The sequence below is a fragment of the Gallinula chloropus genome (genome assembly GCF_964237585.1).
Source record: "Gallinula chloropus genome assembly, chromosome: 34".
In the NCBI taxonomy this organism is placed as follows: Eukaryota; Metazoa; Chordata; class Aves; order Gruiformes; family Rallidae; genus Gallinula; species Gallinula chloropus.
The window spans coordinates 1797300-1823665 of NC_140119.1; the positions used below are offsets into that span (position 1 = coordinate 1797300).

General features: G+C 54.7%; 1 protein-coding gene across 1 annotated transcript; it reads right to left on the reverse strand.

Moving 5' to 3' along the window:
- Nucleotides 1–128: 128 nt before the first annotated feature.
- LOC311203014 (olfactory receptor 14I1-like) lies at nt 129–26366 on the reverse strand (the record flags this gene model as incomplete). The annotated part of the gene is made up of 2 exons (XM_084277652.1): nt 129–781; nt 26048–26366. The coding sequence occupies 2 exons, from the start codon at nt 26364–26366 to the stop codon at nt 129–131; spliced, it is 972 nt and encodes a 323-aa protein (XP_084133778.1).

The following is a 26366-nucleotide window of genomic DNA, read 5'->3' on the forward strand; positions in this document are numbered from 1 at the left end:
ACCTCAGTCCATGGAGAACATGGGACCCTGCTCTCATCCTACTGCACCCATGGGAAAACAAGCATAGCAACAGTTTCTTTTGAGTCTGTTCCTTGGGCTTGTTCTTGAGAGAATCTCTGGCAAAAGACTTAATTATGATACGAGTGATATGCAGAAGACAACAGGCAGTACATGGGACCTGAAAAACACCTAGTCAGCAGTTTCCACACAGCATCCTTGAGCTCCTGGTTCCTCATGCTGTAGATGAGGGCATTCACTGCTGGAGGCACCACCGAGTACAAGCAAGCCACCACCAAGTCCAGGGATAGGGAGGAGATATATGTGGGCTTTAGGTAGGCAAACATGCCAGTGCTGATGAACAGGGAGACCACGGCCAGGTGAGGGAGGCAGGTGGAAAAGGCTTTGTGCCGTCCCTGCTGCGAGGGGATCCTCAGCACAGCCCTGAAGATCTGCACATAAGACACCACAATGAACACAAAACACACAAAGAATAAACAGGCACTAAGAACAATAAGATCAGATTCCCTCAGGAAGTTTTCTGGGCTAGAGAGCTTCAGGATCTGTGGAATGTCACAGAAGAACTGGTCCAGGGTATTGCTCTTGCAGAGAGGTATAAAAAATGTATTGGTTGTGTGCAGCACAGCATAGAGAAACCCACCACCCCAGGCAGCTGCTGCCATGTGGACACAAGCTCTGCTGCCCAGGAGGGTCCCGTAGTGCAGGGGGAGGCAGATGGCAACGTAGTGGTCATAGGCCATGACTGTGAGAAGGGAAAACTCTGCTGATACCAGAAAGTAAAAGAAAAAGATCTGTGAAGCACAGGCTGTGTAGGAGATGGCCGTGGTTCCCCAGAGGGAATTGACCATGGCTTTAGGGACAGTGGTGGAGATGAATCCAAGGTCGAGGAGGGAGAGGTTGAGGAGGAAGAAGTACATAGGTGTGTGGAGGTGGTGGTCACAGGCTATGGTGATGATGATGAGGCCATTGCCCATCAGGGCAGCCAGGTAGATGCCCAGGAAAAGCCAGAAGTGCAGGAGCTGCAGCTCCCGTGTGTCTGCAAATGCCAGGAGGAGGAACTCAGTGATGCAGCTGCTGTTGGACATTATCTGGTTCTTTGCATGGGGGCATTGTCCTAAAAAGGAGAAGGCAGAGGAAGATTAGGACAGACATTTTTAATACACATCCCAGCCCAATCTAACCCCCAAAGCATTTCCTCTCTTTGCTCTGTGCTGGCTGAGAGTGCTTTAAGGAGCAGGACCTCTTCCAGTGTGCTGCCACAGAATCAGCTCTGTCCTGTTGCACTGAGCAAATGGGAACGGGTGCTTCACACCTCCGATATTACAAGAAGATCACAAGAGTCACAAGGTTGGAAGAGACCTTTGAAGATCATTGAGTCCAACCATTCCCATACTGTGCTAAACCATATCCCTAAGTACCTCATCAACCCTTTTTTTGAACACATCCTGGGAAGGTGACTCAGCCCCCTCCTGGGCAGCCTGTTCCAGCCCCTGAAAACTCCTTCAGTAAAACAATTTTTTTCTAATATCCAATCTAACCCTGCCCTGGCCCAGCTTCATGCCATTGCCCCTTGTGCTATCTCCTGTCACCTGGCTGAAAAGACCATTGCCCACCTCTCTACAACCTCCCTTCAGGTAGTTGTAGGTGGTGAGAAGGTCTCCCCTCAGCCTCCTCTTCTCCAGGCTAAACATCCCCAGCTGCGTCTGCCATTCCTCACAGGATTTGGCCTCCAGCCCCTTCACCAGCCTGGTTGCCCTTCTCTGCACTTGCTCAAGGACCTCAATGTCCTTCTTATGGTGGGGAGCCCAGGACTGCACACTTCAGAAAGGATTTCATACACGATTCACCCTTAATAGAAAATTTCAGATTCCATTGATTGGAAGAGTGGAAGAGAGGCTCAGCATGTCTTTATGAGGACTTTCTCATACAGTGTTTCTTTCTGTCCACCATCACATCATGCCAGTCCTATTTTTAGAGGTAGAAAACCTCTGAGAAGGTGTGGAGCAGCCAGGCAAAAGGGCTCAGCAAGCTGGGGCTCAGTGCAGAGACAGGAGAGTTGCCATGCCCATCGGTCTCATTCCCAACTGCCCTGTGCTTTCCCTTCTTCTTCCTCGATGATGACTGTGCACATAAAATCACTCTTTAAAGAAAATGTAACTTTACCCTGATGGAAGCAGGGGAATTCTGTTTCAAAGGATAGATCTATGAACTCTTTTTTTTTTCCAGCACAGAGGTGGAGTTGTGATGGAGAGGACAGGAAACAATCCCTCTCAGAAAAAAGCAAGGGAACCTGAGAGGAGACTGGGAACCCACAAGACATGGCTCAGCACTCTTTTAGGCACTAAAGGAGAGTAATGCCTTTAAAGGGGGGCAGCATTAAATCCCAGTGGGATGGAAAAAACAGAAAGACAGGTCTCTTGAAGATGAGATGTCTTAATTGGACAGCCAGCTTATTGCCCAGCAGACATCCACAGTGCAGGACCAAAAGACAACTGCCTGAATTAATCCTGTCTGAGTTTTGTTAGAAGTTTCCTCTCACTCCCTGCCCATGGCTCTGCTGCTTGGAGCTCTGTTTGCCAGGAAGGGTTTCTCCTTCCCCACACCTCCTCCCTGTGCTTGCTGACAGACCCCCATCCCACCTTCTGAGTACTCAGGTCTGTCCTGCAGACACCTCCTGAGCACCACACACTGCCCAGGGGCACCTCTCTGTTGGAGAGTTCAAATAAACCCTGAAGAGACCACAGAGGTGATGACAATGCTGTCTGTAGGCTGAGGTAGGTGTTGTGACTCTTGGGTTCTTTGAAAAACCTGCTCATCACTCAATGTAATGTCCATCATCTCCTGTGCAGACCTGACAGCTCCATCTACCATTCAATCTGAAAGGAGAAGCACTGACCCCGGAAAGCACCTTTGTCCCAAGTAGCCCCTACCTTGATAGTGCCTGTGAAATGTCCCAGGTGAGACATTTGGACATCTGGAGCTGTAAGCAGCCTGGACACACACACACAGCACCCCTATCGATAGCAGAAGGACCCTGGGCTGGCCTAGGAGGGAGTTACTCCTTCCACCCACAGCTTCTCCCTACAGCCCCATGGGGAGCTCCCTGGGCAGACTGAATGCTGACCCTGGAAGGCAGCAGAGTCCCTGCCCCAGCACACAGCCCCTGGGGTGCAGGGACCCTCCTCTGAAGCAACAGCCCTTGGTACCTCCAGCTGCACACTGTGGCTTCACAGCTCTTCAGAAATTGCCTTAAAAAAGCCCTCTCCTTACAGATCCCTTGGGCTGTGCCAGCTTTAGGAGATGTCTCCAGGACTCACACCTGCACTGCCCTGCACCCTGAGACTTACTGTGTCAGAGGCTGTAAAGCTTCCTCTTCTGTTGCGCTCTCAGTCATCCTCCCAGTCCTCACAGCCTTTAAGGTCTTATTCTGCCTTGCTCATCTCCCTGAGGTACCCTGGCAGTGACCTTCTCCCTGCTGCTCTTTGCAGAAGAGCTGCTCCTTGGCAGAGCTGTCTGCAGAGCAGCCTGCTGCCAAGAGCTCCTTCCATCCCAGCAGCCTGGAGCAGCTCAGCAGCAGAGGATCAGCCCAAGGCATGTTAATGACCCCTCTGGTGGGTTTGAGGCTGAGTCCATGAACCCTGAGGGGAAACTGATGAAACTTCAGTAGGAATTAAAGTCATGCAGACTCCAACGTCTCTTGGAGCAGTAATGGGTACCCTGAGGGCCATCACTGACAGAGCAACACTGGGGCTGGTTAGAGTGGGAGACAGGAAGCCATGATGACAGGTAGGCAAAGGCAATGTCAAGATGGCTCTGACGCTGGGTAACCCTGCCCCCAGCCCCTGGGAAGGGCTGTCCTGTCCCACCCACAGAGCTCAGGGCTCTTCCTCAGATCCAGCCTCAACTACGAAGGTTTCTCTTGGTTCCATTCTTTCCTTCTCGTGCTGTTTCCCAACATTGAGTAAAACGTCACCACCTCTGAAACCACACTCCATCCATCTCCAGATGAGCTGGGTGGCCATGCTTTTGAGGTGCAGACGAGTATGCTGGTAGCCTTGTTCATGATGAGTGTGCACCACTGGTGTGTGTGGTCCTACTCCGAGGTGTTACTGCTCAGCCGGTCAGGTGAAGGCCTGCCTTGAGGAATGAGGTTCTTCTTCCTTCTTCAGCAGGACTGGCCATTTCTCCTTGTGACCTTCCAGAGGTTCGTGTTGGCCAGAATGGAATAGTTTCTCAGGTTTCCCTGGAGTGAATCTCCATTTGGTCAGCTGTTTCAAATAGTTTCCTCTGATGGTGGTGTCTGTCACCAGCCAACAGCATGAGGAGTTTGTAGAATCATAGGATCATTAAGGTTGGAAAAGACCTTCAAGATATCATCAAGTCCCCCGGTCAGACCTGCCCCAACACAACCAGTAAACTATCTCCCAAAACTCCACGTCTACCTGTTTGTTGAACAGCCCCAGGTACCTCGATTCCCCCACCTACCTGGGCAGCCTCTTCAAGTGCTTCACCACTCTTTTGGTGAAGACATTTTTCCTAATACCCAACCTGAACCTCCCCTGGATTAACTTGAGACCACTTCCTCTTGTCCTGTCACTAGCTTTTAGGGAGAAGAGGCCAGTACCCACCTCACTACAACCTCTGCTCAGGTAGCTGTACAGAGCAAGAACGTCTCCCCTCAGCCTCCTCTTCTCCAGGCTGAAGAACCCTACCTCCTCAGCCTCTCCTCATGAGACCTGCTCTCCTGACCCCTAATCAGCTTATTTTCCTTTCTCTGCACCCTCTCCAGCACCTCGATGTCCTTCCTATACTGTGGTGCTGAAAACTGCACACAGTACTCAAGGTGAGACCTCACAAAGGTGGCGATAGGGGTAAGATCACCTCCCTGGCCCCACTGGTCACACTGTTCCTGATACAAGCCAGGATGCTGTTGGCTTTCTTGTCCACCTGGGCACACTGCTGGCTCCTTTTCAGCCAGATTTCAACCAACAGCCCCAGGTCCTTCTCTGCCAGGCAACTTCCTAGCCACTCTTCCCCAAGCCTGCAGTACTGCACAGGGTTGTTATGTTCCAAGTTCAGGACCCTGCACCACTTGGCCTTGTTGAAGCTCATCCCAATGATCTCAGCCCATTGATCCAGCCCGTCCAGATCCCTCTGAAGAGCCTCCCTCCCCTCAGGCTGATTGGCACTTCCTCCCAGCTTAGTGTCATCTGCAAACTTACTGAGAGAACATTTGATCCCTTCATCCAGGTCACTGATGAAGACATTGAACAGAACCAGACCCAGGACTGAGCCCTGGGGTACACCATTTGTGACCAGTCTCCAGCTGGATTTGGCTCCATTTACCACAACTCTTCGGGCCTGGCCATCCCGCCAGCTTTTTACATAGACTGTGTTTGTCCAGGCTGGTGGTAGCCAGTTTCTCAAGCAGAATATATTATATTACCTCTCTTGCAGTAAGTTCATTAAGCAATGGCAATCGCGACCTTTCACCTCTGTCACTCTAATAAACATTCTATTAGCCTTGTGAGGTACTGGAAATATACCTTAACAATCACCAACTGAACCATCCCCCCCTTTTTCCTCTCAACTACCAAATCTCATTCCTACCACACCACCTCACCACCACCCATCAGTCTTAAAGTGGCTTGTGCCAAGGACCTAATGACTGTGAAGGAGCCACCCTGAAAACATCAGGAGAGCATTCCTTCCACATCCCACCTGAAATATATCAGGAGAGATATCAGGAGCCATTCACACACCAGGAGCCATTCACACATCAGGAACCATTTGCACACTGGGCCTTCCTGAAGAGCTGACCAGGCAGGAGCAAGCAGATAATCTGTGTGGGTGTTTGTTGTGTTACAGGTTCCTGAGTAGCTGATAGGAGAGACAAAAGTCCAAAGTTTGGAAGGTTGTGAGATCATTTCTGCCTGAATGCATGAGAGGCCAGGAAAGGGCCTATTGGCTGTCTGGGTTCTCAGGAAATCTCATTAGCCTGAGTAGCTAATAGGCCAGGAGCGCAATTATAGATAGTGTAGGAGCTTCTGAGGCTACTGGCGTCTGAGTGGATAATAGGCCAGGAACTGGCCGGTGTTTAGGAAATGTCCTTGTGATGTCAGGTCTGCCTCAGTACCAGACAAGCCAGGAATGGGGACATGGCAGTGGTAGATGCTGTGACATCACCTTTGCCTGAGGGGTGGATAGGCCAGGAGTGTGCATATTGCTTGTGTGTGACATTGTGATTTCATTGGTGCTGGAGTAGCTGTGATGCCAAGAGAAGGCACATGGCTTGTGGGGGCCCTTCTGATGTCATCAAAAGCAGAGTTGGGCCTCACCCAAATATGGCTTTTAGGAAGAACCATCATCCCCAGAAGCCTGCACACAGCACCCACCCCCGTGGGACACAGGGACTCGTGAGTGAGGTCACCATCCCTTGAACTGAGGAGCAGAGAGCGGTGGCAGCAGGAGGGTGTGAGGTCACATCGCCAAGGGCAGCCCGTGGCCATGGGCTGGGTGCAGAGCAGCCCTGTGCATCAGAGGGGCATTCCAGGGCTCAGGAGCTGCAGTGGGGCTGGAGCAGTGGGGCTGGGGCTGTCTCAGGGCACTGTAGGGATGTGCCTGGGCACGGTGCCAGCAGGAAACCACAGGCTGCTGCCCGGGGGGAGCAGGGCGAGCGCTGCGAGGCCACGTGGGCTGTGGTTTGTGCACCTGCAGGCTCCAGCTCCCGCTCTGCCCGGGGGGAATAACGGCCCCTGGGTGACACGCTGAGAGCCAGGGACACGGCTGAGCCCCTGGGCTGCGTGTCTGCTGCCAGGGCAGGGACATGGCCCAGCCCGGGCTCCTGCGAGGGACCCGCCGTGGGGCTCTGCGGGGAGGAAGGGGCCAGCCAGCACCCCTGGGGTGGAGCTCTGGCCCTGGCCAAGGGCTTGTCCCAGCTGCTGCTCCCAGCACAGCGGGGCTGGAGCAGGAGCAGGGGCTGTTTCCCTTCCAGCCTGACACAGACCCGCAGCAGTCCCAGCTCCGTGGCTCCCACGGCTTGGCGGTGCCTGGACGTTCTTGGCCTTGGGTTCTTGGATGAGCCCAGCAGAGGAGATGCTCGTTGCTCCCAGTGCCCCCAGCAGGGACCGAGCGGGGACAGACCCATTTCTCCTCCACACCCAGCTTGTCCCATGACCATCCCCTGCCCCAGTGACCGTGACATGCGCAGCGGGACCTCTGTGTCCCTCATATATGGTCATGAACGGAGCTGGAGGAGTTCATTGGAGGGCTGGGCTGTGTCGGAGGGGAGATACCTCCCGATAACGACTAAAAAGGGGCTGCTGCTTTGATTGGCTCCTCATGCAGCTGGGTCTGCATCTAAGACATATATTACCCTTTCATCACTGTCGTCTCTGTGGGTCCCCAGGATCTGTGACAGGGAGTGTGCTGCTGCAGGGCTGTTCCAGCAGGACAGGAGGCTGAGGCTGGGGATGGAGGGACTCCTGTCCCCTCAGCTGCTGTGGCTGCTTGTCTGGGTTCATCTGTGCAGGGGTAAGTGCAGCATCCTTGTCCCACAGAGAGGGTCAGTGGGCACTAGTGGGAACATCGAGGTATCTGTGAGAATGGGGTGTCTTTGGAGGTGCCACTGAGATGAGGGGCAGACAGTGCTCAAGTCAACTGACCTTGATCCTTTCCCTGTGGGTCTGGGGGCACAGGGCTGTTGCAGGGGGGGTCTGGGCTTGTGGGGAGATTGTGCCCTGTGAAGATCCGAGCACAGTATATGGGTGGGAAGGGGAAGGTGGTGGTTGAGTTTGGAGGAGGTGGTGCTGGCTGTGGGGTTGTGAATAACCCAGTGGGGTTAGAGCTGAGCACCTCCAGCATGGTGAAAGCCTTGGGGATAAATGTGAGCCTGACATTGCCCTGAGGACAGCATGGAAGGGTACATCATGCACACTGGTTCCTGGGAAGGAGGAACCTCCAGACCTGTGGTCTAGGGCTCAGTGCTCTCCTGAAGTTCCCATGTTTGTGTTTCAGGGGCTGCAGAGGTGAGGCTGGAAAATGGTGGTGGACGCTGTGCTGGAAGAGTGGAGGTGAAACAACAGGGACAGTGGGGGACAGTGTGTGGCTCCTTATGGGACAAGACTGATGCTGCAGTGGTTTGCAAGCAGCTGCGCTGTGGGGATGCTGTTGAAGCTCATGACATTGCACACTTTGGGCCAGGATCTGGCCCCATTTGGATGGCTGATGTTGAGTGTCGTGGTACTGAGTCTTCCCTATCTGACTGCAAAAAGAGAGTCTCAGGGCAGTGCTATCACAGTTGGGGTGCTGGAGTGACGTGTTCAGGTAAGGGTACAGCCCATTCCCCACTTCTGTAGTCAGACGGAGAGAGGGGGACCAGGCTGTGGTCTAAGGGAAACAAGAGGTTACTGGAGAAAAGCCCAGTATGGCCAGTCACACTGCTGAGCTGGGATTGTCATTCCTGGTCCCCAAAGAAAAACCCAGCAGGAACCTGAAACATCCTGACCCCTGACATAGCTCAGCCCACCCTCTGTGGGTGCCTAAAGCAGGGAGATGGGTGCTGTGCACACCTGTCGTATGCTCTTGCTCTGGATGAGGACCCCTCCCTGGGTGGGTGCTGGAGCTGGGGGCTGGTGCAGACAGTGGCTGTGGGTACACCCACACTGCAAAACCCTCTGGGGGCATTTCTGGTGGCTCCAAGGGGTTCCAGTGCCTGGCCCCGAGCTTGGTGATTCAGAGCAGGCTGCCACAGCCAACAGCACCTGGGCCCATCTCCAGGGGCCCATCACCCATGGGTGCTTCGGGGCCTGGGGCTGGTGCCCAGCAACCCAGGGTCTCCAGAAGAGCAGCAGTTTATCTGAGCAGAGCCTGTGGCTGTGGCTGTGGGAGAACAGCCAGCCCCCAGTGCTGTGCTGATTTCTTGAGAGCAGGGAGGGGCTCTGGTGGGTTTGTGCCATCAGCACCCACTGGGAGCTGCTGGGATGGTTGTGAGGCTCTTGGCCTGTAGCCACCTGAGAGATGGGGTGAGACATGCTCAGGACGTTGCCAGAGGGCTCTGAGAACTCACAGGGGTCTTTGTTTGCTCCAGGGTTTGTGCAGCTGGTTGGAGGGGGCAGCGCCTGCTCAGGACGAGTGGAGATCCATGATGAGAACCAGTGGAAAACTGTCTGTGACTCAGACTTTGGTCCCAAAGCCGCTGACGTGGTCTGTGAAGAGCTGCAGTGTGGGGTAGCCCTGTCCATCCCTGGGGCAGCTCCTTTTGGAGAAGGTGTTGGTTCCATCTGGGACAGAGAGCTGCAGTGCTTGGGGAATGAGTCCTCTCTCGCCTTCTGCCCCACAGGGTCCCCCAGGGACCCACCCTGCACCCACGCCAACGATGCCAGTGTCATCTGCACAAGTAAGGACTCAGGGTGGGGTGCTGAGTGATGTGGATGAGCTGGGGGGAGGGAGCAGGATGGGGACAGGACACACAACTGGGTTTGAAGGCAGGAGGGGTGATGTTTTCTGCAGCCCTAAGAGATTGCAGAAGGAGGAGGAAGGAAGGCTGTCCATCTGGCCAGTCCTACAGCTGCCACATGTGAAGAGCACCAACGACCCTTTTCTCCTCTTCCTCTGTCCCCAGAGTACACAGGGTTCAGGCTGGTGAATGGCAGCACGGCTTGTGATGGGCGGGTGGAGGTCCAGGTGCTGGGGACCTGGGGCACCCTCTGTGACTCCCACTGGGACCTCTTGGACGCCCACGTTCTCTGTCGCCACCTCGGCTGCGGGTTTGCTGAGGCCCTTCCTGGAGGAGGGCGTTTTGGGAGAGGCACCGGCCCCACCTGGAGAGAGTCATTCCACTGTGACGGGACTGAAGCCCAGCTGGGACAGTGCCCAGTGACTGCCCTGGGAGCCTCCCCATGCTCCCACCACAGGGACGCTGCTGTCATTTGCTCAGGTGAGTGCTGGGAAAACAGAGTCTTACCCCCATTTACCCTGGGGTGTGACATGGCCACCCAAAGCAAGGGATCCCATGGTGGGTGCAGGGTGAGCTTCTCCCTGGAGAAAAACTCCCTTCACCTGGAGTGATCTGGAGAGCTTGATCTGCTCCAACTGAACGCTCTGAGGTGGGAGAGCTGACACTGAACAGGGTCAGACATCTCTGCCCTGCTGGGAAACTGGCAGGCTCAGAGTCCCTGAACCCAGGGGTGCAGGGGGGCAGAGATGTGTGGGGTGCCCCATGGCTCAGCAGTAGCAATGCTACTCCTGAGGATGAGCAAGTTTTGTCCTACTTCTGCCCATCCCCATTGTACCATCTGGTCCTGTGAGAGTTGCTCGTGTGGGAGCTGCTCCATCTGCCTCAACAGGCAGGTTTTGGGTGTTGTCTTGCCCAGGAGAGCTCAAGGACCATGGGCAAACCTGCTCCTAAAGGTCACTGCACAGCCCAGGGGCAGGTAGCAGAGCTCTAAGGCACTGTGAGGTTTCTAGAGCCTGGAGAGACACTGCAGGTCTCTGGGCTCTCTGGTGCAGCTGAGGCTGGGCCATGGCTGCTCTCCCCAGGCTCAGACAGCTCCGGGGCCCTGCGGCTGGTGGGTGGAGGCAGCCGGTGTGATGGGCGAGTGGAGATCTTCCAGCGCGGGACCTGGGGCAGAGTCCTGGATGACCAGTGGGACGTGCAGGAGGCCAGCGTGGTGTGCCGGCAGCTGCGGTGTGGAGAGGCAGAGAGAGCCTACAACCCCCCAAAGCCTGAGAGAGGGACGGGTCCTGTGGGGCTGCGAGGGGTGCGGTGCGCAGGGCATGAGTCCAACCTGACCCTCTGCAACACCTCCCTGCCCGAGAGCGCGCTGGCAGCTGGGATTGCCGAGGACGTGGGGGTCGTTTGCCGGGGTGAGTGGCACTGCAGGGACCCCCGGGCTCTGGGCTGGGTGGGCACCACCCCCTGACAGCAGCTGGGCTTCTTCCTGCTGCAGGGAGCCGTCGGGTGCGGCTGGTGAACGGGCCCGGGCGCTGTGCAGGCAGAGTGGAGATCTCCTACCGGGGCAGCTGGGGGAGCGTCTGCGATGACAGCTGGGACCTGCCCGACGCCGCCGTCGTCTGCCAGCAGCTGGGCTGCGGAGGGGCGGTGGAGGCCGTTGGCTCTGCTGCCTTCGGGGAAGGCGCCGGGCAGGTCTGGCTGGGCAGCGTGAGCTGCTCGGGGGCCGAAGCTGCTCTCTGGGACTGCCCGGCACGGCCCTGGGGGCAGCCCGACTGCGGGCACAAAGAGGATGCCGGAGTCGTCTGCTCAGGTCTGTGCTGGGAGCTGTGCTGGGAGCCCAGGGACAGGGGAGGTGGGGACAAGGGGAGAGCTGGCAATGGCCGAGGCTGTCCCTGACTGCTGCTGAGCCCCTGCCCAAGCCCATGCTGGGGACACCCACACACAGGTCCTCTCTGTCCCACATGGCGTCTCTGGGGAGACAATGGAGGGAAGGGTTGTCTGTCTGTCAGGGGCTGCCAGGGCGACTGTCTGGCCATGCATTTTCCTTGTCTGGGGGCTTCAGGGGATCCTACAGCCCTGCACCATCCTCTTCCCTTTGGTGTCTCTCCTCCCAGAGTTTGTGGCCCTGAGGCTGGAGAAGACCGGCAGCTGCTCCAGGCGCCTGCAGGTTTTCTATAACGGGACCTGGGGCAGCGTTTGCTCCAACTCAATGACTCTCCAAACGGTGTCTCTGGCCTGCAAGGAGCTGGGCTGCGGGGATGCAGTATCCTTGGATCCATTCCCAACTTATGGCACACTGCGTGGCCCTGCCTGGGTGGATCGTGTGGAGTGTGGGAAGAGTGACACCTCCTTCTGGCAGTGTCCCTCCGCTCCCTGGCACCCACAGTCCTGCACCGACCTGCGCGATGAGACCCACATCACCTGCCAGGGTAACTCTGAGTCACCTGGGCACCAGCATCCCCAGATTCTGCTCCCTTCTGGGCACTGTCAGACACAGACAGAGCCCACAGGGGCTTTTCTTTTCCATGCCAGACCCTTCTGCTGCTGGTGGTGGCACAAAGGAGCCTTCAGCTCTCAGACCCCACACATTCAGCAGCAGTGGGCAGCCAGGCTGCCAGCAGAGCCTGGGGGAGGCACACACCCTCGGGGTGTCTGAGAGGAGGCTCCCCAAGACCTGAACACCCAGACTCTAAGCACGTCTCCTCCTCCTCCTCTGCAGCTGTTTTTCAGGGTTCTATACTGGTTTGAGGGGTGCTATACTGGTTTTGGGGTGTTCATACTGGTCTCGGGGGTACATTCTGGTTTTCAGGGGGGTCTATACTGGTTTGAGGGGATTCTGTACTGGTTTTATTGGGGGTTCATACTGGTTTGAGGAGGTTCTGTACAGGTTTGGGGTTCTATACTGGTTTGGGAGATTCTATACTGGTTTTGGCGGTCCATACTCATTTAGGGGAATTCATACTGGTTTGTGAGGTTTTATACCGGTCTTGGGAGTTCTGTACTTGTTTCTGGGGTTTCATACATGTTTTGGGTTTTTTACTGGTTTTAGGGCATCTATACTGGGTTTGGGTAGTTCTGTACTGGCTTGGAGGGTTCATACTAGTTTTGGGGGGTATATAATGGTTTTTGGGGGGGTTGTACAGTTTTGGGGGTGGGTGCATACTGGTTGGGAGAGCCCCATGGCAGCCACATGGCAGCCCCACCATTATTGTCAGTAACCACCCCACCAGTGTCCCCAGTAACCAGCCCCTCAGTATTCCCATTACCCACAGTATCCCAGTTAACCCACAGCTCTCCTTCTCCTCCTCTGCAGCTGCACCCAGGACCGCAGCACCAACCCCCCGAGCAGGTAACCTGCCCTGTGTGTCAGCGCTGGCTCTTCCCAGGACCAGGCTGTGACCCACAGCAAGGGGAAAGGGGCTCCTTGCCAGGGAAGGACTTACTGACGTGTGATGCCAGTCCCCAGAAGGGTGGGACCTTCCCCATCACTCACCCCTGGGGTCCCTTACCCCGGTGTCACAGGGTCAGGACTGTGGTGTCACAGCCCCCCACCTCTCCCAGTCCTGGGGCTGCTATTTCTGGCTTCCTGCCTGTGCAGATGCCACTCGGGGCCGTCCGACCAGCAGCAGGAGGGAGACCTTGCTTGTCATCATCTGCATCATCCTGGGAGCCCTTCTCTGCTTGCTCCTGGCCCTCCTGGCTGGGCAAGCGTGGAGCGCCAGGGCTGGGCGCAGAGGTGGGTTTGTTCTCCATGCTCCCAGGTGAAGATGGGTGTTGGCAAGGCCAGGGGTGCTGTGGGGTGTCAGTGAGTGGTACAGGCAGAGCTGAGGGACAGGAGTGTGTGCTGCCCACAGTCCCATGTGTCACCCCGTTGACTGCCTGAGCACGGGAACCAGCAGGAAGGGGGAGAGAGTCCAGACATGGGGGGAGTCAGGGATGGGGCCAGGAGAGAAACGGCACAGCTGGGCTGGGGAGATGGGATAAAGGGGGATAGATGAGGATGTGCCACTGGGAGTGCTCTGGGGAGATGGGGAGGGGGCTTTGGGGAGATGGGGAGGGGGCTCTGGGCTGGGGAGATGGGATAAAGGGGGATAGATGAGGATGTGACACTGGGAGTGCTCTGGGGAGATGGGGAGGGGGCTCTGGGCTGGGGAGATGGGATAAAGGGGGGATAGATGAGGATGTGGCACTGGCAGTGCTCTGGGGAGATGGGGAGGGGGCTCTGGGCTGGGGAGATGGGATAAAGGGGGATAGATGAGGATGTGACACTGGGAGTGCTCTGGGGAGATGGGGAGGGGGCTCTGGGCTGGGGAGATGGGATAAAGGGGGGATAGATGAGGATGTGACACTGGGAGTGCTCTGGGGAGATGGGGAGGGGGCTCTGGGCTGGGGAGATGGGATAAAGGGGGGATAGATGAGGATGTGCCACTGAGAGTGCTCTGGGGAGATGGGGAGGGGGCTCTGGGCTGGGGAGATGGGATAAAGGGGGATAGATGAGGATGTGCCACTGAGAGTGCTCTGGGGAGATGGGGAGGGGGCTCTGGGCTGGGGAGATGGGATAAAGGGGGGATAGATGAGGATGTGCCACTGAGAGTGCTCTGGGGAGATGGGGAGGGGGCTCTGGGCTGGGGAGATGGGATAAAGGGGGATAGATGAGGATGTGACACTGGGAGTGCTCTGGGGAAATGGGGAGGGGGCTCTGGGCTGGGGAGATGGGATAAAGGGGGGATAGATGAGGATGTGCCACTGAGAGTGCTCTGGGGAGATGGGGAGGGGGCTCTGGGCTGGGGAGATGGGATAAAGGGGGATAGATGAGGATGTGCCACTGAGAGTGCTCTGGGGAGATGGGGAGGGGGCTCTGGGCTGGGGAGATGGGATAAAGGGGGGATAGATGAGGATGTGCCACTGAGAGTGCTCTGGGGAGATGGGGAGGGGGCTTTGGGGAGATGGGGAGGGGGCTCTGGGCTGGGGAGATGGGATAAAGGGGGATAGATGAGGATGTGACACTGGGAGTGCTCTGGGGAAATGGGGAGGGGGCTCTGGGCTGGGGAGATGGGATAAAGGGGGGATAGATGAGGATGTGCCACTGGGAGTGCTCTGGGGAGATGGGGAGGGGGCTCTGGGCTGGGGAGATGGGATAAAGGGGGGATAGATGAGGATGTGCCACTGAGAGTGCTCTGGGGAGATGGGGAGGGGGCTCTGGGCTGGGGAGATGGGATAAAGGGGGATAGATGAGGATGTGCCACTGGGAGTGCTCTGGGGAGATGGGGAGGGGGCGCTGGGGGTGCGAGATGCTGGGAGAATCACTGGGCAGCACCTCCCATCCTTTTAGCATCAGGACCCCTGGCTGTTCCTCCATCCAACCCTTACCTCCCCCCAGCAGGGCAGGGGCTGTGTAATGGATGCACTGGGCAGAGAGTGGACAGCTCCAGGGCAGAGGAAAGGCAGGAGCTGCTCCAAGCTCAGCACCAGGAACAGGATCCAGGGTCCAGAGGGGCACAAGGGCTGTCTCTGAGGGATGGTGTGAGGGTGTTGCTGCCCCTGACCATCTCCATGGGGACATTGCCCTTCCTGAGGAAGTGGCAGCAGTGACTGGAGAGCACAGTGGGGCTGTGCTGTGGGGACAGCCCTGGGCTGAGCCAGGGGAACAGGGCAGGGGGAGCAGATCAGGATCCATCCCTTCCCTGCCCATCCCTGAGCCACATCCCTGAGCCAGCCCTGCCTCTGTCTGCAGCCTCTGAGCGAGCCTGGGAGCCCTTCCCTGAGGCCCTGTACGAGGAGATCGGGTACAGACCAGCATTGGAGAAGCAGGCAAGGTTCAGCATGTCAGGTGGGTGTGGGTCCCTCATGGGGGCCATATCTCTAAGGCTCTTTCCCCTGGCAACCACCTAACACTGACCCCCTGCAGCCCCCTGGCCCAAGGTCCCTGCAGCACTGGGGCTGTGGGTTCTGTGGGGAGAGCAGCCAGGTATTGGTGTTGGAGAAGAGCTTCATCCTCACCAGCTCATCCTGTCCCAGCCAGTGGACAGCCCCTCACTGCATGTCCCTACATCCCATTGTCACCTGAGGGGTGAGGGAAGGGGCTCTGGGAGCCCCTGTGAGTTGGGGTTTTTCCCAGGAGAGCAAGGGAACTCCTGAGCCCTGGTCCAATGCAGCCCGGGCTCGGTGGGTCCCCTGTCCCCAGCAGCACTGAGCACAAGCTGGGTCAGCAGAACTCACCCCATAAAACTTCCATCACTTCTCTCCAGGATCCTATTCAGAGGGGTCCCTGACCAAGATGCAGGCTCACTATGAGGACATTGAGGAGGAGGATGGTCCAGGATCAGCAACAGGTAATGGGGGGCAGGAAGGGGTGGATCTCTCCTCCCTGCACACTTGTGATGGACACCAGTGTCACTGTGAGCAGCAGGGGAGGAAATGGGCAGGGGAATCCTCTGGTGCTGCCAAGTCCAGTGTCTAAGGCCCAGGTCCCTGCCCATCCTCCCTTCTTCTGCTCCACAGGACATGTCTTCTCACTGTCAGCATCTCCCCTCCCCTTTCAGACGTGCCTGTCCTGCCCAGAGGTGACCCAGCAGATGGCTATGACGATGCCAGGGAGGTTTCTGAGCCTGGGGAGGATCCTGTGTCTGGGCAAGGAGACTGGGAAATGCCCAGGGCACCAGAGGATGGAGCTGGTCCCAGGGATGCACCTGGAGGTGAGAGGGACAGACAGCACTGTGGGTTCCTGGGGTGCCAGATGAATTGCTGCCATATTGAGAGCCCACAGTCTGGCAATAGACTAACGTGCCCCAGGAGTTTTCTGGGGGGGACCCTTGGTGGAAGAGGGAGGTAAACATTTCTCCACTGGTGAGGAGAAGGGAGGAAGGTTATGTACAGGTCAGGACGGGCACCTCATGGGACGATCACTCAGTGGGCTGCCTTGCTGCTTGCAGGGACACACCTGCACCCCCAGAGACGTGCTGAGGCCCCTGGAGCTGAGGAAGATGCCTGGTCCCCTCCCCAGGACAGCACAGGCTATGATGATGCTGAAGAGGTGTCTCTGGCACATCCCCCTGAGGACACCAAGGCTGTGACACCAGAGCTCAGTGCACAGCAGTCCCTGAGCCCTGGGCCAGCACAGCCCATCCCGCCCATGCAGCTGGGTGCAGCCAGGAGGGAGGAGAGGTCTGTGCAGCTGGGAGAGCCCTGAACACCAGGGAACCGTCTCCCTTCTCCCAGGGGCAGCAGAAACAGCCCGGGGTTTGCTCTCTGTTTATTCTCCTGTGGTTACTCTGTGCCTCCCCACTTGTTCCTATTAAAGCCTTTGGGGTAGGAAGGGGTATTTTTCTCCTTCTTAACTCTGTGGGAGGGAACTCCTCCTCCCCCTCCTTCCTCAGTGACCCTGGTGTGTCTGGGATCTTTCCTCATGTTCCCCCCCTCCTCCCTTACCCCTGTCCCAGTCTGGCATTTGTGCCCTTTCTAAACCCACCCTCACAGAGCAGCACCCCCTCTGCTGATGTGCTCAGCTGATGGCAGCAGTAGGGCTGCTGCAGGGCTGCCTGGACATGGGGAACCAGAATGGGGAACCCAATTTCTCTTCTCACTGGGGCTCCCACTGCCTCTCTGCTGCCAAAGCCACTGATGTGGAGTCCCACACAGAGTAACATCTCTGCCACTGTCAAGAAACACAAATGATGCTCGGGGGGGGGGGGGGGGAGGGGGGAGGGACACAGAGAATGCTCTGACACTGAGGGAGTAAAGGGTTGGGGTGACCAGTTGAGGGTTGGGGTGATTGTTGAGTGTTGGGGTGAAAGGGGTTGATGTTAGAGGGAAACAGCCAAAGCCACAGGGCAATGGCCAAGGGTTGGGTCAACTGGGTCAACTCTTGATCCAACCATCAAAGACCCTGGGATGGGTTTTCTGGGAAGGGGCTGGAGATGGTTGGGACGCCCGATACGCATCATCAGTCAGTGACGATGACACGGCCACCTACTGCTGAGCCAGAGATGGTGGTGGTGGTGCTGATGGTGGTCACTACCCCATCGCCATGTCCCCACCTCCTGGCATCTCCCCAGTGTCCTGGCACACAGATCCAGGTCTTGTTCAAGCACAAACCCCAGAACATTTGTAATTTCACCCAAATTCTTCCTGGAATCCAGGCCATGACTCATCCAGCTTCACCTCTGATTGTTCCAGGATGTTCTCCATGCCCAAGGAACCAGGAATTCCCCCAAATCCTCATATCTCCCCCAAAATCCTCACGTTTCCCCCAAAATTGTATATTTTCCCCCCAAATTTCCTAATTCCCAAATTTACCCCATATTCCCTCATGGGAAGAGACTATTACCAAGACTGTTACCAAGGATGGGTGCCACGACGAGAGGGAAGATGCTGCCAATCAGTGTGACTGATAAAGCAACTTCAACTTCATGGCAAGCACACCCTTCCTTTGATACTGTTCCTACCACATGTTGTACTTGTTGTATTCTAATTGGCTCTTAGCTAAAGGTTACATTTACATACTCCACCCATCTGGCAGACTGGGAATCATGTCTCTTTCTCAGTCCCAGGAGCACTGAATCCTTATCACACCTCCTGCTCCCACATCTTGTGGCCTTGCTGCACGAGACACAAGAACACCCTGACCGATTGTTGACCCTTCTGTTCTCACCAACACGGCGTGGGGCCTGGTCTGACTGAGCTACACAGGCGACTGCTTGGACAGCTGCTCCACAGGCTCATGGCCTTGCTTCTCAAGCCATTCTGCAACACCCAGGAGGCCAGGAAGGACAACGGCATCTTGGCTTGTATCAAAAACAGTGTGGCCAGTAGGTCTGGGGAGGGGATTGTGCCCCTGTACTGGGCATTGGTGAGACTGCACCTTGAGTGCTGAGTCCAGTTCTGGGCTCCTCACCATAAGAAGGACACTGAGGTCCTGGAGTGAGTCCAGAGAAGGGCAAGCAGGCTGGGGAAGGGGCTGGAGGGCAAATCCTCTGAGGAGCAGCTGAGGGAGCTGGGGGTGTTCAGCCTGGAGAAGAGGAGGCTGAGGGGAGACCTTCTCCCCACCTACACTGACCTGACAGGCGGGTGCAGAGAGGTGGGCAATGGTCTCTTCAGCCAGGGGATAGGATATGGGACAAGGGTAAATGGCACCAAGCTGCACAAGGGCAGGGTCAGATCAGATGTTAGGAAGAATTTTTTACTGAAAGAGTTGTCAGGGCCTGGAACAGGCCGCCTAGGAAGGGGGTGGAGTCGCCTTCCATGGATGTGTTTAAAAAACAGGTCGATGAGGTACTTAGTGATATGGTTTAGCTTAGGATGGGAACAGTTGGACTTGATGATCTTAAAGGTCTTTTCCAACCTTGTGATTCTGTGATTCTTTTTAATGTTTCCATAAATGACCAGACAAGTGGACTAGAGGGTGTCTTAAGTAAATTTGCATATGACACCAAATTGGGAGGAGCTGTTGACTCTGCTGAGCGTGGAGAAGCCTTGCAGAGACCTGGACAGGTCATGGAGCTGGGCAGTCACCAACACCATGGAGTTTAACAAGGGGAAGCACCAGATCCTGCACCTGGGAAGGGGCAGCCCTGGCTGCACATACAGACTGGGGGGTCAGACACTGGAGGGATTTGGGGGTCTTGGTCGACAGCAAGTTAAACACAAGCCAGCAGTGTGCCCAGGCAGCCAGGAGGGCCAAGCGTGTCCTGGGGTGCATCAAGCATGGCATTGCCAGCCGGTCCAGGGAGGGGATTGTCCTGCTCTACACTGTGCTGGTGCAGCCTCACCTCAAGTGCTGGGTGCAGTTTTGGGCACCACAGGACAAGAGGGACATTAAAATATTGGGAAGTGTCCAGAGGAGACAATGAGGATGGTGAAGAGTCTGGAGGGGAAGTCTCATGGGGAGAGGCTGAAGCCCCCTGGTTTGTTCAGCCTGGAGAAAAGGAGGCTGAGGGGAGACCTCATTGCAGTCTGAGGCATCATGAGGAGGGGGAGAGAAGGAGCAGGTGCTGATCTCTCTTTGGTGGGCAGTGATAGAAGCTGAGGGAACAGCATGAAGCTGTGACAGGGGAGGTTTAGGCTAGATATGAAGGAGAGGTTCTTTACTGAGAGGGAGGTCCGGCCCTGGAACAGGCTGCCCAGGGAAGTGGCCACAGCCCTGAGCTTGACCAAGTTCAAGAAGCATCTGGATGATGCACTCAGTCCCTTGCTCTGACTTGGCTGGCCCTGTGTGGAGCCAGGAGTTGGACTGGATGATCCTTATGGGTCCCTTCCAACTCGGGCGATTCTATGACCATGACAGAAAGCACCACTTGGCAGTGGATCTGCACACCAGCACTTGTGGTTGCTCTCCAGATTTCCCTTCCCTTGGACCATTCAGACACCTCCCAACCATCCAGCTGCTGCTCTGAGTTCCAGGGAGTTAAACCCTTGCCTTTCTGGCAGTTGTCTGACTCATTCTGTCTTTAGCCAGCTCTTGAGTTGCAGTGATTTCACAGTCTCCTTCCTCACTAGAACATCTCTCACATGGTTAAGCTTTGTGGCAGGTGAACCTCACGGGTGGCAGATTGCACTTGGCACAGAGTGAGGAGTGTTGAATTTAATGGTGAATCTTGTCAGGTTTCTTGTGTTGTTGGGAAAATAACTCCCTGTGTGCTGCCTGTGTGCAGCCAGTTCTCTAAGGAAAGCAGGGGAGCTGCTACAGAGGGGCTGTAATGCCCCACTGTGGAGTGCAGCAGAGAGACCTGATGTAAGGACAAGGGATGCAAGTCCCAGTTGGCGGTGAGAGTCATGGTGGGCTTGTGGAGATGTGCAGCAAGGTTGTCCCCACTACCTCAAGGAACCCTTTTTCAGACCAGTCCAGACCTCCTTAGGAGACCCCCTGGATCAACCTCAGTCAGAGGTTGTCACCTCTCCTCTACAGTGAAAATAATAACCTACACCCTTAAAAAGAAATCAATTTTACTCTGAGCTCCCTTTGAAACAGCTTCAATGATCTGTACATCTCTTGAAGACTTGAAGATAATACATGAAGAGACATAGCTCGTTAGGGCTTGCTTTTTTATTTTTAATGAGCTCTGGGGTGCATTTGGTGCTGAGTCCTTGAAGCTCAGATACTGAGAGGAAATTACACAAAAAACGCCGTGTCAAAAGTAGAAGCCAAAGTCCCCTGAAGTATTAATGAGTCCCACTGAGAGCCATTGCTGGCTGAGCCTCCCCAGGGACTCGTTAGCACAGGTAATTGGAGGCCATGTTGGCTGGTAGGCAAAGGCAATGTACAAGCAGCTGAGATGCTGAGAAAGCCCTGGGTTGGTTTCATGAAGGAGAAAGGCCAAGCCCTGACCCCAGCCCAGGGAAGACAGGTCCTGTCCCTCAGGCATTACTCTGAAAAGAGGAACAATAACATCTCTTGGCAAACAACAGTCAGACCAGGTGATAACACAGAGTACCCTACCACACCAATGATAACAGTGCTACTAGAGCTAAGGACCAAACAGATGCCCTGTCCCCACTCAGACTAGCCTGGAGGCACCTAGAAGTACCCCTCCCCAACCAGCACATTTTATGGGGAAGTGATGTCAGGTGGTGTGGAAAACAGCCTGGGCTAGCTCAGCTCACCTGTGCTGGCTGCTTGGGGAGGTGAGCTCTGGCCTGGCCAGAACCAGGACACCCACAGTGCCTAGGACAGCTTGTGTCTCCTTTTTGTTGGTTGGAGGAGACATTGCTGGATCAGTCCTTGACAGATGGTGGGGCTGTGTTTCCAGCCCAGGGGCAGTTGATTCCAAGTGTACTGAATTCCCTTCCAAGTGACAGCAAACTGTGGCCTGTGCTCTGCTGCAAAAAGACTCAAGGAGAAAGCATTTGCAATGTCGATTCTGGCGTGGAATCACTTAGATTGGAAGAGACATTTAAGATCATCAAGGCCTAGTCCACCTCTTGACCATGTCCTCAAGCACAACATCTACACATGTTTTAAATACCTCCAGCGATGGCGACTACACCACCTCCCTGGGAAGCCTTTTCCAATATTTGACTATTCTTTCAGTGGGGAAATATTTCCTCATATCTAACCTAAATCTCTCCTGGTGCAATTTAAAACCATTTCCTCTCTCCCTATCACTTGTTACCTGAGCAAACTGACCAACCCTCACCTCTCTACACCCTCCTTGCAGGTAGTTGTAGAGAGCGATAAGGTCTCCCCTCAGCTTCCTTTTCTTAAGACCAAAAATCCCCAGCTCCCTCAGTCATTCCTCTTAGGACTTGTGCTCCAAACCTTTCACCAGTTTTGTTGCCCTTCTTTAGACATGATCCAGCATCTCAACATCCTTCTTGTAGTGAGGGGCCCAAAACTGGACACAGCACTCGAGGTGCAGCCTCACCAGAGCTGAGGATAATGGAACAATCACTTCCCTACTCCTGCTGGTCACACTATTCCTGATCCAGGCCAGAATGCTGTTGGCCTTCTTGGCCACCTGGGCACAGTGCTGGCTCATGTTCAGCCATCTGTCCACTAATACCCCCAGGTCATTCTCCTTCAGGGAGCTCTCCAACCACTCTTTCCCAGGCCTGTAGCGTTGCCTGGGGTTATTGTGACCAAAGTGCAGGACCTGGCACTCAGATTTGTTGACCCCCATAAAACTGGCCTCTGCCCATCAATCCAGCCTGTCCAGGTTTCTCTGCAGAGCCTTCCTGCCTCCCAGCAGATCAACATTCCCCACACAAATTGGTGTCATCTACAACCTTGCTGAGGGTGCACTCGATCCCCTCATTCAGATCATTAACATAGATCTTAAAGAGGATGGGCCCCAGCACTGAGCCCTGGGGAATACCACATGTGACCTGTCGCAAGCTGGACTTAACTCCATTCACCAAAACTCTCTGGGCCTGTCCATCCAGCCATTTTTTAACCCAGCAAAGAATATACCCATCTAATCCATGGGCAGCTAGTTTCTCTAGGAGGATGCTGCAGGAAACAGTGTCAAAATCTTTACTGGAGTCCAGGTAGACCAAATCCACAGCCTTCCCCTCATCCACTAAGCAGCAGGTCACCTTGTCGTAGAAGGAGATCGGGTTGGTAGAGCACGATCTGCCTTTCCTGAACCCCTGCTGACTGGGCCTGATCACCTGAGTGTCCCGCATTTGTTGCATGATGGCAGGCCTGTAGTTCTCTGGGTCCTTCCTCTGTCCCTTTTTGTAGGTGGGCATCACATGTTCCAGCTTCCAGTCAGGCAGAGCCACCTCAGTCAGCAAGGACTGCTGGTAAATAAGGGGAAGTGGCTGGGCGAGCACTTCTGCCAGCTCCCTCAGTGCCCTTGGGTGTACCCTATCCAGACCCATTGACTTGTGGGGATCTAAGTGGCTGAGCAGGTCATTAAAAATTATCCTGGGACTATGAAGGCTTAATGGGTTAACTTCCCATTCTCATCTTACCACTCAGGGGTCTGGGAATCAGGAGGCCAATTGGTCCTACTACTAAAGACTGAGGCAAAAAATGTATTAAGTATCTTAACCTTTTCTTCATCCTTCATCACAATGGTTCCCCCAGCATCCAATAAAGGTGGGAGATTCTCCCTGGCCCTCCTTTTGTTATTAACATATTTATAGAATTTCTTCCTGCAATCTTTTACAGTAGTGACCAGCTTGAGCCCTCTTTGGGCTTTGGCCCTCCTTAGTTTTTCCTGCATAGCCTCACCTCAGCCCTGTACTCCTCCTGGGTCACCTGCCCTTTCTTCCAACAATTATATGCTCTCCTTTTCCTCCTGAGTTCCAGCCAAAGATCTCTGTTCAGCCAGGCCAGTCGTCTTCCCCCTTGACTTGAAATCCAGCACACTGGGATGGCTTGCTCCTGCTCCTTCAGGACCTCATTCTTGAGGAGCATCCAGCCTTCCTGAGCTCCTTTATTTTCCAACACTTTCTCCTTGGGGACTCAATCCACAAGTTTCCTCAACAGGACAAAGTCCACCCTCCAGAAGTCCAGGGTGGTGGTTCTGCCACCCCTCTTCCTTCCCCAAGAATTGAGAACTCTATCATTTCATGATCACTGTGCACAAGACAGCCTCCAAGCACCACCTCATCCACAAGTCTTCTGTTTGTGAACAACAGGTCGAGCAGGGCACCTTTCCGTGTTGGATCACTAACCAGCTGCATCAGGAAGTTATCTCCCACACACTCCAAGAACCTTCTAGACTGACCCCTCTCTGCTGTGTTGTCTACCTAGGAGATACCTGCTAGGTTGAAGTCACCCACAAGAAGAAAGACCAACGATGGTGATGCTACTCCCAGCTGGCTGAAGAATATTTCATCTACCTCTTTGTCCTTGTTGGGTGCTCTGTAAAAGACTCCCACCAGGATTTCCACCTTGCTGGCCTTCCCTCTAGTTCTAACCCATGAGCACTCAACCTTATCATCACCCCCATTAAACTCCAGACAATCTAGACAATCCCATAGACAGAGGGCTACCCCACCACCTCTCCTTTCTCACCTTTTCCTCTTGGAGAGATTATACCCATCCCTCACAGCACTGCAGTTGTGAGAATCATCCCACCAAATTTCTATGATGGCAACTAAGTCATAGGCTTCTCGACATACAGTTACTTTGAGCTCCTAGTGTGTTTTGCCCATACTGAGTACGTTGGTGTGCAGACATTTCAGGGACCAAGCTGAGCCCCCCATTTTTGCCTTAAAATCACCAACATCTTGAACACAACCTGAGGCAACACATGGAGGGACCATACCTGTACCCCTTCCCTCCAACCATACTGTGTCCTTTCGCACTTTGTCATGGGCAAGCCTGCTATATTCCCCTCCCCCACACCCCCAATCTTGTTTAAAGCCCTGTCTGTGAGCCCTGCAAGCTCCTGGGCAAAGACCCTCTTTCCTCTATGAGAAAGGGTGGTTCCCATGTGACACCTGCAAGCATGGTACCATGTAGGCCATCCCATTGTCAAAAACCCCAGAATTATTACGTGTGCACCAGCTCCAGAGCCATGTACTAATAGATTGGATCTGCCTATCCCATCCAATATCACTGCCTGGTACTGGAAGGAGGGAGGAAAAAACCACCTGGGCCCCAGATTCCCTCACTAGTCATCCAAGGGCCCTGAAGTCCCTCTTGATTGCCCTTGGACAATGTACTACAGCTTCATCACTCAGCCTCCAACCCCCCACCATGGCAAAGCAGTAGTGGGTAGTAGTCTGAGGGACGTACCAGACGAGGAGGTTTCCTAGTGATATCCCTAACCCGGGCTATGGGAGGCCACAGACCTCCCTGTGAGTAGGTTCTGCCCTACATATTGGTCCCTCCCCTCCCTGTAGCAGGGAGTCTCCTACAATCTTTTCTTTCTTGTTGCTGTTGTAGTGATTCGAGGGGTATGTCTCTCTCACCTTGGGTACTCCTCTGGCATGGTCAAATCAGGAGCCACATTGTTCCCTTCCTGGTCCTCCAGGAACGGAGTAAGAAGATCAGTAAGAGCTTCATATGTACTGTTTAGAGAAATCTGGAGAGGAGGCATGGGCAAGGAGGTGGTATTCTTCCTGCCACTTTTGTGGACTAGTTTCCACTCACTGTGCCCCTTTAAGTTCCTACCTACATACTGATGGGGGGTTGATTCCACTTCCATCTCATCAGGTGTGTTTTCTGGTGCTTGTCTCTTCTCTTGTTTCAGGGAGCTCAGGGTGTGGGTCCACCAATCTATCCCATGTTCTGACTCCCTGATGCTCCTTAGCTTGTCTACTTCCTCTCTTAGTTCAACCAAGAGGTTCAACAGATACATGAATGATGCAAAGAGAGCACAGCTGGTGCTGAGTCTGGGTCACAGAAGATTGTGACATACTGCATTAGGAATGGGATGAATGTGAACCATGTTATCATACTTAGAGAAACTAGAAAGGAAAAAAAATAGCAACCTCAAACCAAAAATACTACAAATTCAGACTGGTCCTGACATGAGTTACATGGTCAGTGACATGCAGAAGATAAGCCTTTTATTGCTTAGAAACATCCAGTCACTAGTTTACACATGGCACTCTTGAGCTCCTGGTTCCTCATGCTGTAGATGAGGGGGTTCAGTGCTGGTGGAAACACGGAGTAAAGAAATGCCACTACCAGGTCCAAAAAGAGAGAGGAGATTGAGGGGGGCTTCAGGTAGGCAAACATGGCAGTGCTGACAAACAGGGAGACCACGGCCAGGTGAGGGATGCACATGGAAAATGCTTTATGTTTTCCCTGCTTTGATGGGATCCTAAACACAGCCCTGAAGATCTGCACATAGGACACCATGATGAACACACAACAGCCAAAACCTAAACAGACACTGACAACAATGACACCAGTTTCCGTGAGGTAGGCATCTGAGCAGGAGAGCTTGAGGATCTGGGGGATTTCACAGAAGAACTGGTCAACAGTATTGCCATGGCAGAGGGGCAGTGAAAATGTATTTGCTGTGTGCAGCACACCATTGAGAAACCCACTGCCCCAGGCAGCTGCTGCCATGTGGACACAAGCTCTGCTGCCCAGGAGGGTCCCGTAGTGCAGGGGGTGGCAGATGGCAACGTAGCGGTCATAGGCCATGACAGTGAGAAGAGAAATCTCTGCACCAGCCAAGAAGAAAAACAGAAAGACCTGTGCAGCACATCCCCAGAACGAGATGACCCTGGTGTTCCACAAGGAATTTGCCATGGATTTTGGTAGAGTTGTTGACATGCATCCCATGTCAATGAGTGAGAGGTTGAGGAGGAAGAAGTACATGGGGGTGTGGAGGTGTTGGTCACAGGCTATGGTGATGATGATGAGGCCATTGCCCAGGAGAGCAGCCAGGTAGATGTCCAGGAAGAGGCAGAAGTGCAGGAGCTGCAGCTCCCGTGTGTCTGCAAAGGGCAGGAGGAGGAACTGGCTGATGGAGCTGCTGTTGGACAT